Source organism: Octopus sinensis, linkage group LG12 (assembly GCF_006345805.1).
Source record: "Octopus sinensis linkage group LG12, ASM634580v1, whole genome shotgun sequence".
Taxonomy (NCBI): Eukaryota; Metazoa; Mollusca; class Cephalopoda; order Octopoda; family Octopodidae; genus Octopus; species Octopus sinensis.
This window is the reverse complement of record NC_043008.1, coordinates 32,196,045-32,208,544: the sequence shown is the minus strand read 5'-3', so window position 1 is coordinate 32,208,544 and position 12,500 is coordinate 32,196,045. Positions and strand designations below refer to the sequence as shown.

Genomic DNA, 12,500 nt, shown 5'->3' with positions numbered 1-12,500 from the left:
TATATATATATATATATATAATATATATATATATTATATATATATATATATATCTATATATATATATATATATATATATACATGTATACATACATAGATATATATGTGTATATGTATACATATATATATATTTGTATATGTATGCATAAATATATATATATATATATATATATATATATATATATATATATATATATATATATATATATATATATATATATATATATATAGATAGATAGATAGATAGATAGATAGATAGATAGATAGATAGATAGATAGATAGATAGATAGATAGATAGATAGATAGATAGATAGATAGATAGATAGATAGATAGATAGTTGAAGCACTAAGTCAGTCCGGTATTATCCGCATAGCTCGAAGTAAGCAGAATAAAATCAAAATAATTAACAGGATTTCAGGTAGTAATGCAGTACGACCGTTTCAAGCGGTTCCATCAAATTGAACAATGTAATCATTATATCAATTTTAACCGCTATAAGAAAATACAATTTAATAATTACAGAAATACATTTTATACATAGTTGAACGTGAAGAAAGAGAAAACATTTTCTTAATTAATTTTTAATATATACATATAACTTTATATTATATACATTTTAAAGAAAAGTAAATTTCGTCGTAGAGAATTACAACTATATATTTTAACTATCTAATTTCTCATTCTAGCCAATATTAAATCTCAACAATTCAAACAAGACTTGTTGGATTTCCCTTGGACATGGCATGAAAAATTACCAATGTCTCAAGGGAGTGAGTGTCGTGGAGTTTAGTTACATCCAACAAAGACTGAAGTTTTTCCCAAAATCGAGGGTTTTTATAACTGCTCAACTTGACTTTAAAGAATCGAAATTACATACAAATATTCTTTAAGTAACTCTTAGAATTCCTATATGAGCAGTTATATTAACCAATGGAAAAACAATAATATTTCTTCGGCAATACGACATTACATCATATTGCCAGCTACCACAAATTGGCGCCTTATTTAAAAATGGTTACTTGCAACGCTTTCAATGCCAAAATTTGGCACAATTCCTTCCAGGATCTTCCAGATATATATTACTGCATACCTCTCCCGTCTTCTCTCCAGGGAGTAGAGTCTTAACTGTTTCAACCTTTCACAGTAGCCGAGCTGTTGCAAAGAGACGATCTTCTTTGTGAATCTTCTCTGGATTGCTTCAAGGCCCACTGTTAATTTCACACTGGTGAGTGACCATAGCTGTGAGCAGTAATCCAGGCAGCTGAGGATGAATGTCCGCCAGAGGACCATCATGGTTTCCTTATTTCTAGTTCTGAATGTTCTTAGGATCAATCCAGCCAGTCGTCTGCACTTTGTCGCCATCCTGGTAATGTGCACTTGGAAAGAGGTATCATCACTCATGTCGATACCCAGGTCCCTCACTGACATCGGCTCTGGGATTGAAATTCTCTGTGGACCGGTGTACCCTGTAAGTTTCATGTAATACTAATTATTTTATAAAATCAAGAAATAAATTAGCTATATCTATATATAGTAGGAAGAGCTAGCAAGAAGAGGTATGAGAATACATCACCTATATAATACGAAGAGAATCTGATCATATGAATAGTAAAGCCATGGTTAATATAGAATTTTTTTAAATGCAAAAGGAGCCAGTGCATCCACCGTAAGCCAGGAAGAGCTATCTGCCATTGTTAGGGCAAAGTTAGTTTGTGAGTCGAAATTCATGCAAAATAAAAATAAAGCCTTCAATTCAGCTACTGATCTTGTCAAAATGCCTGAAAATAAAAAATCTAAATCTGCAAATCCAATCATACAAAAGCTTTGTCAATTTACCCAAAGAAATAATCTAAATTCTGCTGCTCTTAATATTGAATTAGAGTTTAAAAGCAAACAAAAAACTTATTAAAACATCAGAAGTTCTTACAACTTTAGTAGTCGTAATGCTTTGCTTTCATTTTGTGATAGACAACTTATCATGCAGAAAATGCCAGCTTCTAAATCTTGTTTTCAGATTAGATGAAAACGATTAAACTTTAAACCTCAATAACATTTTTCTGCAATAGGTATGTGTTGTGGCGGACGCCCCCAAGCGAGAGGTGGGATATTCCACTACTAATAAATAGTGGACTGTCACAATCAGTAGGGTCGGTCGGCAAAGGTATGCCGTTCGAACCAGTTCCGTAGAGATTACGAAATACGTCGTCATCATGGGACATATCAGTGGCGACGAGGATTTGGACAATATCGCCACTGGGATATATCATTGTGCATGTATGTATGTACTGTGTAGATATGTATGTATGTATGTATGTATGTATGTATGTATGTATGTATGTATGTATGTATGTATGTGTGAGTGTTTGTGTGTGAGTGTTTATTTATGATGGGCAGCAGTAAAAAGTCCACTTGTCATCAATTGTTGTCAACTTAACCCCTCTCTCCTTAAAGCTACGTATTCGTCACACACACCTTTGTTTCCTTTCATGGACGTTTTAAAAGTTACTTATGTCTATGTGAATGTGGGGGGGGGGGGATGTGTGTGTATTTACGAAAGTATTTCTGCACCGTCGCGTGTGTATCCCTGAAGTCGATTTCGGGAGTTATTCTCCACTTTTTAAACTCACATATTTGAAATCTCAATTTTTTTCTCTCCTGAACCAAATTTCAAATTTTGTATCTCAAAATGTAGCTTTAGAGGTGACCAATCTAAAATTGTATAAACATCATCAAATTTGGTAAAAAACTGAATTAGTGACAAAGTTTAGAAGTAGTCGCGAGTGAGTAAATGTTGACCTTAACAATATCATTCACACACGGAAGTGTGTGAATGATATTTATTACAATATAGAGTATTCCATGGATTAGCGTGAAGTACCCGCTCCCTTCAACAGTTGATTCACTATCAAGTTTCCTCTTCTATCGCTACAATAGTGACTTTTGCAATTTATAGTTGGTTTGTCTCGTGCGCTTTAACTCAGGAACTCCCAAAATTCTCTCCTCTTCCCTTTACTCAGATCATGTCCATTGTAAGACCAAACCCTTCCTTCCCAGACCGTCAATCCGCTGGAATTCCCTTGTTTCCTAGATTTTTTTTTCTGCTGCCGTCGACTTATAACTAATTAAGAGAAACATTAATCACATCGATTTTTTCAATCTCGGAGTGGGGGGCAGCGAAGACCTTGGGCACAGCCTTTTCTCTAAACCAAACGAATAAAAGAACAAAAACTCACATCCAGTTGGGCTTATAATCATATTTTTCATGTTTGATGTACACCAACTTAGTTTCTGATTGATTCTATTAAATAACATTCTGTAACGACGAGTTGTCGAGAAATATTTATTAATTAAGCCTAAGGATGTTTAACTACATTGGCGCTGATGCTCAATGAGGTAGCGAGTTGAAGAGATTGATTTTCTTACGTCAGCATAAGAAACATACGCCAAGCAAAGTGTTAGAAAGTGTTGAAAGATATTAGTTTGCTTTGTAAAAGGTAACGCGTCACGCTGCAACTATTGGTTCAGGCTAGTATCATTTCACCTCGCTGCTTCTTGTATCTTCATTCTGAAACTACCTACTACCTCCTATCGAGGTACCTCTACCCAAAAGAACCACTTTTTACTCTCCTCTCATTATTTTTGTATTTCATCCCTCAAATCCTTCACTAAACGCACTTTATCTAATCACTTCACTCCTCTTCAGAACTGCAGCCCTCGGGAATTACCTCCCCATGCACATCGTGAAACCAAGTGACATTGTTATGCGGTTAAAACGTTCACTTCGCTTTTACGTAAATCCAGAGAAGTGATATTAGGTAGCATTCTTCAGCTTCGAACATTTTATATTTATTGGTTTGATCAAAAGGAAGACATTGTTAAGTCTATGGCACTCCATGATCGATAAGATCGACGTGGTTATTGTTTCTAAACTGATGTTTAGTTCCAAATTTATACCGAATATCATTTAGAAATGAAGTTTTTATGTAGTGTAATTTAGATGAGTCAGGCAAGAAAATTGTGTGAAAAACCAGCAGAAAATCTCTACAGAGTCACTGGCCTTGCTAGAAATAGAAACCAAATCTCCTTCAAATCATCCCTATCATTTTAGAAAAAGGAAGGGTGCATTGAATAAAAAAGTCGTAGATATAATATGTTTGATATTGGTCCTGAATGCAATGCCTTTGATCATAAATCTGCTGGTTCACAGTTGACAATAACAACAATGAAAACAACAGACAGAAGAACATATTGGATAACTTAGTTGAATATATAAAATATATAAAACAAGACCTTTATGATCACATTTGGATCGTCTTTGACCAAAACTGACCAAGGTTAAAAATCTTAGTAATTATAAAAACCAAACATCATCAACGATAATAACATAATAACAATGCTTCTTAAGAACAGAAGCCATCTTGATAGTTTTCATTTTGGACAAAGTTCAAGACTAATATAAGCCTTGCATACAAAGCTCACAGAATTGAAGCCGAGATCAATATAAAGCAAAGAAGAGGCATCAACAACAACTGGAACAGTAACGCTAAAACGACAGCAAGCAGCTTTACAAGTTTCCTTGGTAGTTATTGATTTAAGGCTTATCAAATAGTAGACTAATCCATCAGGTTTGCGTTTTTGCTTTTGATGTTTTTTCAAAAACCTTCAGTTTTAACCACACATTTACACTTAATTTATTCTTGAAACCACAAGGAGCCTTACATAATACCGCTGCTCAAACATGGCTGTATCATCAGTGATAGAAAATAATGCAAAGCTAATGTTTTCATGGACAGAATGATAACCCATTGCCAGAAGTTATTTTCTCAGGAAAATCTACTACATATCTCCCTTAGTTAGACAAGATGGGGTAATCTTTCCGTGAAAATAGCGAAAATCCAGTATTTCGGACTTGAACTCTACCCACAAGTAATTTACTGAAACATTTAGCTTCTAAAAAGAATACATAGAATACATTAAGACATCTGGTTGTAATTATGCTGCCTGCAGGATTGTTCTAACATCAAATTAAGTTAGTCCAGAATCACCAGCCATTCAATAATTCTTAAACTCTGTTATTTTTTTCTTGCACTATTTCAGACATCAAAATGTCTTCTCACTTGCAAATATTAATTTCGTTTCAAACTTTCCAAAGTTCTACAAACTTTGCATTATTGTCAACGTAGGAAAATTTTCAAGTAATGGTTTTAAATTTTGACACAAGGCCAGCAATTTCGGGTGGGTGGAGTAAGTCGATTACATCGAACCCAGTGCTCAACTGGTACTTATATCGTCCCCGAAAAGATGAAAGACAAAGTAGACCTCGGTGGAATTTGAACTCAAAACGTGAAGACGGATGAAAAGCCGCTAATCATTTCGCCCGGCATGCTAGCGATTCTGCCTGCTCGCCGCTTTAGCTTTACAAGTAATGGAAAACTTGACATGTATAATAAGTGGAGTGGCAAGCCACTTAGAATGTCTTATGGTCCTGCAAAGGTGTGCGAGTGGTAAAATATGCAATAACGAAATCAAATTCCACTTCTTAACTTCGTTAGAATTCTTGTCTGTTAAAATCAAGACTAGCACGCACGATTTTGCACCTCTGATATGTCATAGATTCGTCAGTATTCTTCTCATTGTATGTGTGTATATGCGTGTAAGTATGTATATTCATATGTGTGTGTGTGTGTACATGTATGTATATCTATGTATACAGAGAGGGGGAGACAATTAGATGGTTAGAGAGAGAGAGAGATACGGACACATACATGTACACACACTGGCACACACACACACACACACACACACACACACACACACACACACACACACACACAGAGTTTTGTTCAACAAAACTTTTTTTAGTTCTACTCTGAAATGTTTTGCATGCAGGCGGCCAAGTTAATGGTAGGCTTCTTAACTAGAATCCTAACTTGTTATGTAGTCAATATTAAATAAAACTAAGGCGGCAAGCTGGCAGAATCGTTAGTACACCGGGCAAAATACTTATCGGCATTTCGACCGTTCTTTCGTTCTGAGTTCAAATTCCGCCGAGGTTAACGTTACTCTTCATCCTTTCGGCATCGATTAGATTTTAATACTGGGATCGATGTAATCGACTTAACTTAATCCATTTCCCGAAATTGCTGGCCTTGTGCCAAAATTTGAAACTTATATTAAATAAAACTAGTTCAGACTGGTATTTTTTTTATGTGCGCAATTTGAACTGAAAAGTAGATAAAAGAGAAATAATACAAAGTGAATCCAGAATAACAGAATGACATAACCTGGTGACATTCTGACGATGCTGGAGACAAATTGTCCGGCAACAAACTGTCCTGGCACGTTTTTACTATTTGACTTACAACATTCATAAAAATGTATGGTGGATATTGCCAATTGCGTCGGTTTCTTGTAAACATTTCTATTAAAAAACAGCTATTCTGTCTGGTTGTTTTGTAATCTTGTGTTTGTGTTCTTTTTTGGAGAAATATATTTCAGTGAGATTTCTTCTATTCGTGTCCTGAGAGAGAAAATAAAGAAACTTATAACTTATACATATTTGTCTAAATTTTCTTCCAGATTCTCCTTGCTTGACACAGAGCGGGATCATACCACATCCCAAGAAATGCCACTTGTACTACAACTGCAGTTTAAGCAGCGAATCAGCAATGTGGGGGTATTACGAGATGTTCACCGTAGAATGCAAATACCCACAACTCTTTGATTCTGTACAGCTGAGATGCCGTGAATTTCTCAACAACAATTGTAATGGCCGTTTCGAGCCTGTCGATCCTTGTAAGTAGTTATTATTGTTGTCATATTTATAATTGTTGTTGTTGTTGTTCAGTCCTATGTCATCTTTGATTAAATTACTCTAAGGTAAGTAATCTACTGAATAACCATGGGCAATTTGTGCCGATGATGGCTATTGAACCAGAAACAAGTGACCACAACTTTTCTCTTGTCTACAGACAATAAACCTGCCTATTTCCTTGACATGTCAGTTTCAGTGAGGCCTTCAATCTTGATGTTATCTCCCCTTCTCAAGTGCAGCTGATCTTAACTACCATTTAGTAATTATAACACATCTTCTAAAGGCGGGGATAATTTTAATAAGTCAAGACTATGCCGTATATTATTTAGCATACTTGTATCTAACTGTTTTATCCCATATTTCTATTTAGTCGATATGCCATACTTCTGTACAATTGAAAACCACACTGAGGTTAATTATATGAAAATGTTGTACCCTTTTCACTGTCCCCTCTGTTTCAGTATAGCTTTTGTTGTTGATTAGCCTCAGTCATTCCTCATTCAACAGCTCTATGATCAACAGTATTCTAGCAATGACCATCCCATTTTTTTCCTATATCACCCATCTAATAGTACATTATGTACAATGTAATATTAATAAAAGTACAATGAAGTCATAAATATCACTTGAACGATTTGATATGATTTAACAGGAATTTAACTCTTATCCTTAGCAGTTTAAGTGGCTACGTAAAAGCTTCTTTGTTAGCTGTAGACCCATGATGATGGCCTAAGCGGCGGCAGAGAATTTCACAATTACTGTTCCACGGTGCTTCTTTTTGGTACAATGTTTAGATTGAATTACATTGATTGCTGCTGTTTCTATTTTGATGTTTTAAATTAAGACCTTCTATCAAAATTCAATGCTGATTTATGTTCTAAACAGTAACTTAATAATTTCATTTACTTCACAAAAGTTCTTCATTGTTTCCTAAATTAATTGAAACAAAGTCGGTATACGTCTACAGAAATATGGTATAAAGAAAGGTGAAGAGTTAGACAAAATTCATTGCAACAGCTGTTCCTGCTATTAACGTTCTGAGTTCAAATCTCGCTGACGTCAACTTTGTCTTTCATTTTTTTTTCTAGTGTAGATAAAATGAATACTGTCGGTGCCAACACTCAATGGGCTGGCATTGTACAGTAGAATAAATCTTACCCAACCATGTAGTTCCGATGCCGAGATGACTAGCTTACACTGCTTTTCACACTAACATTATCTATTTGTAACACACTGTGTAAATTCCAAACAGGACAAACACTCTTCCTATTTTCTCTCCCTCTCTCTCCTTTTCCCCATTCTTTCTATCTCTCTTGTTGAAGCAGACCTCAATAAATGAGATAAAGCAAAAGAAAAACAATCTGCTGTGATATATTAAAATAAACGAATGGTATTTGATGCTTTCTTTATTGTATATACCGGGTGATGGGTGCTGAAAAGAGCCTAACTTTGGATAAAAGAAAATACAGGAGAATCAGTTATGATTTTATACTACATATTCCCCTCCCAGCCTCAGATTTACGAACTTATTGTAACGGTTCTTCGTTTTTTCTAAGCCCTGTAAAAGAACTCGGAATGTTAGGCCTCCAACCAGGCCTTTTGCAATATTCTTAAAGCCAGGAACTTTTCAGTATCTTCTCGTATATATATATATGTATGTATGTGTGTGTGTGTGTGTGGTGTGTGTGTGTGTGTGTGTGTGTGTAAAAACACACGCATGCATACCCAGACGCACACATTTATGTGTGGAGGGCATGTACAAAACTCGTAGTGTTTCTTTCGTTTTAGATTTATCTGAGTAGGTATTGAGTTCCTCGTCTTGTATTATGGTTCAGCCAGTTTCTTTAAATATGTATTTACCAATATACGTGTATGTAGATGTGTGTGTGTGTGTGTGTGTGTGTGTGTTGTGTGTGTGCGTGTGCGTGTGTGTGTGTGTATTTACATATATGATGACTGCAGCTCCATTTCCAGCAATACTATCGCTTAACTGTTTCCTTAAAGAATGAGCATTGTAAATGTGGCTTTCGGTCCAGCAAAGAACCTGCAAGTTTTCGCACAGGTGTATCAATGATGAGTGCCTTTTGCAGCAGGTGTTCAAAGAGCTTATCACCCATGCTGGCACATTCTTCCGTTCCATCATAGAATTTTTTAGAGTCTTATCTTTCTCGGCGACAGTAACTGAAGAATAAGTACCAGACATTAAAAAATATAAGTACTGGAGGTGCCCCATCATGGCCTCAGTCTAAAGACTGAAACATGTAAATGAAAAATCAAGAAGATACATCAGCAAAAGATACGTGTAGATGTGGCTTTGTGGTAAGAAGTTTGCTTCCAAACCTCATGGTTCCGGGTTCAGTCCCATTGTGAGATGCTTTGGGTGAGTGTCTTCTAAAGTTTGAAAAACATAATAGAAATGTTAGAAATTAAGCGACACATGTGCCTGAAACTTTTTAAGGAGCGGATAATGTCTTGCATAGATCCAATCTCGCTATTGAAATAATGTATGCATTTCCCCAAAAATAAGGACAAGTCTTCATCATTGGAAGCAAACGAAATTACAAATGTTATTTCAGCGTTTTCCTTCTTATAGAAAGACTAGCAGTATCGCCCGGCGTTGCTCGGGTTTGTAAGGGAAATAACTATATAAGCATTTTTAGAGAGTTACTTCCCTTATAGATGCCAATTTGGGCTTTCTTAGCCATTTCTGTTTTGGTGTCTTCAAGCCATGAAGTCGTTGTTCTAAAAGAACGCTGGTCTCCTTGATAACGCTTTACGACGTTGATTTCCTTAAACTCCCTTCCCCACAGCTTCACGAGGGAGGGAAGAAGGGGGAGAAGCAAACAGGTGCAGGTGTGACCATGGACGCCAACTCCGCCGCCATCGACACACGAAAAATTATGCATTAAAATGGAATAAAAAATGATGTTAAATTATTTTTAAAATCGTAGACTCCTCGTAGACGCGCGCTAATACTCAGACGGGCTCGATATGAATCACGACTATAAGATACCCGAATTTGGTTAAACTGCACCGCAAAATGTGGGAGTAGTTAGGAATCTAAATCGAAGGGGACAGACATTCACACAACTACAGTTTTATATATATAGATATCTAAGCGAAGACTAGGATTCTCTCACTCCCAGCTGGCCATTGATTCTACTGAATTCATACGTTCTTTAACAGGCTTTGCCTTTCATCCTGCAGGGCGTCCAACGAAACCTACTCTTCTTACCAAGTTGGTTTGGTTTGGTTACATGTTACCAGTAGTGTTAAGAGTGACCTAATATTTATTTATACATGTATACATATATGTATATACATTCTTACCTTGTATGTATATGTGTACAAACGTATGTGTGTGTGTGTGTGTGTGTGTCTTCTAAGTTGCCTAAGTTAAAAACTATTATAGAATTAAAATGTAAACAAGATTTTAAACACATTAATTCACATAATTATATACGGTTTACTCTTAAGCATTTAAGGTCCAAGCGTTAAATCAAAGTCGGCTGTAATACAAAACACTTGCCGAAGGTGCCGTGCAGTGGGACTGAACCCGAAACCACATTGTTACAAAGCGTGTGTGCATACATGCATTTGCGAAAAAATTACTGACGTCAATGTTACAGAAATTTAGAGCGTACATGCACGGTGGGTTAAGACCAAATGGTGTCAATTTATCGTGCGATCTACAGACCATCTGCATTTTAGCGGGCTGTTTAACCTTAAACCCTAACCCTAAACCTTAACCCTAATCCTAAACCCTTATGTTAATCCTAACCCAGATCAAATCATTTCACAAGACTACGGATACCGCAGTAGACTGCACACTAAAATAACACAGACCAAATGATGTCCTTTGCACAGCTTAACAAAGACATAATAAACGATGAATGTAAAACGATAGATGAAAAGTTTTGGTTTTCTTCCAGGTCTGATTCACCTTTGTTTTAAATATAACTTTACTTATTAATCATTAAAAAGCAGTATGCCACATTATCAAATTATTTGCTTATAACTCACAAAAGAAGGACAGAATGCAAATTTTCAACTGTATTGTTATTTTTTTAAACTATTGTATCCCACACTACCCCCACCACATACACACACACTCATACAAACACACTCATACAAACACACTCATACACACACAGACACTATTTTCCTATTGTTTAAGGATTTGCTGATTTACTCAGGATTGAGTACAAGTGTTCCCTGCAATACAGGAGATTTATGTTGTGAGCAATAAAAAAGAAACTAATTTAACAAAGTGTCTTAGCAAACCAGTGATTCCCAACCATTTTTTATCTATGGACCCCTTTGGTTATTATTTTATCCTGGAGAACACTCATAGCCATTTCATGTTTAAAATCTAGTTTTATAGATACTTCTTTCAAAATTCCTATTTTGTTTTTCACGCATCCACTTGCATAGGTTTGCACTCGTACTCTCTAAGAGAACATGTTTCAGTTACCAGAAATATTTTGGACTATGTAGAACATTAGAGAAAGAAACCTAACAATTTCTTGCAATAAATATACCTAAAGGATGATTTTTCTTACTCTCCCTTAACATACTACTGTGGATCCCCAGTTCACTATCTTGCATACACAGTTAAGAACCACTGTAGTAGACGAATGAAAACTTTAGTGACAGTAAGTTTGTTGCTGAAAACCCACTGAGGCGGTGTATTGAAAATGTACTTCGATCATATTCTCATATCTAGTGGTAAATTGCTGTTAATAGACCCTGAACCAGATCAAAAGACAATACAAGAATAAAACTAGCTATCAGCAATTTTTCTGTCATCTGACTTTTCGATAACGAAATTTGTAATATCCTCAAGATTGATAGAAGAAATATTATCATGCAGTTATATGTTAATTAATGTGAATATTAAAGAAAAAATGTTTTCGAAAAACTTCGAACTAAGAAACTCTTCTGTCATTTGTGAAAAGGCAGAAAATAAAAGAGTTTGGTCATGTAACACGGCACCAAAACATTCTACCTACAACAAATATGATCATTCATGGTCAAACTCGAAGTTGAAGGTGTATTCAACGGTTACGAAACGAGGGGTTGAGCAACATCAAGAAATAAACAGCGAGTATTTATCCCTTTTTGGTGGAAAAGCTTTAATTTGGCCGATGGCAAGGCTGGCATGTGCATCTACGATGGTTGCAGATGAAGCATTCAATTTGTTAAATTAAATGATAAAACATAGTAGTGACACCTTGGATAAATGTCTTCTGCTACAGACTCGGATCGACCAAAGCCTTGTGAATGGGTTTGCGGAGACCGAAACTGAAAGAAGCCCGTCACACACACATACACACACACACACATATACATACATACATACATACATACATACATACATACATACATACATACATACATACATACACATACATACATACATACATACATACATACATACATACATACATACATACATACATGCATACATACATACATGCATACATACATACATACTTACATACGTGCATACATACATACATACATACATACATACATACATACATACATACATACATACATACATACATACATACATACATAACAGAGAGGAGTAAATGAGGGTGATGTAAAAATGGATATATATAACTTAAGATGAAATGAACGGGTAAGCGACGATTTATTCTCTGTTGTGAAATACAATG

At 35.6% G+C, this 12,500-nt stretch overlaps 1 protein-coding gene across 1 annotated transcript in view; it reads left to right on the top strand.

Moving 5' to 3' along the window:
* The window catches only part of LOC115218061, a 52,709-nt gene that overhangs the window by 27,666 nt on the left and 12,543 nt on the right, over window positions 1-12,500 (top strand). Inside the window, exon 2 of the mRNA XM_029787830.2 lies at window positions 6,582-6,797. Within this exon, the coding sequence (XP_029643690.1) occupies window positions 6,582-6,797 (216 nt within the window). The remainder of the gene's footprint in view (window positions 1-6,581; window positions 6,798-12,500) is intronic.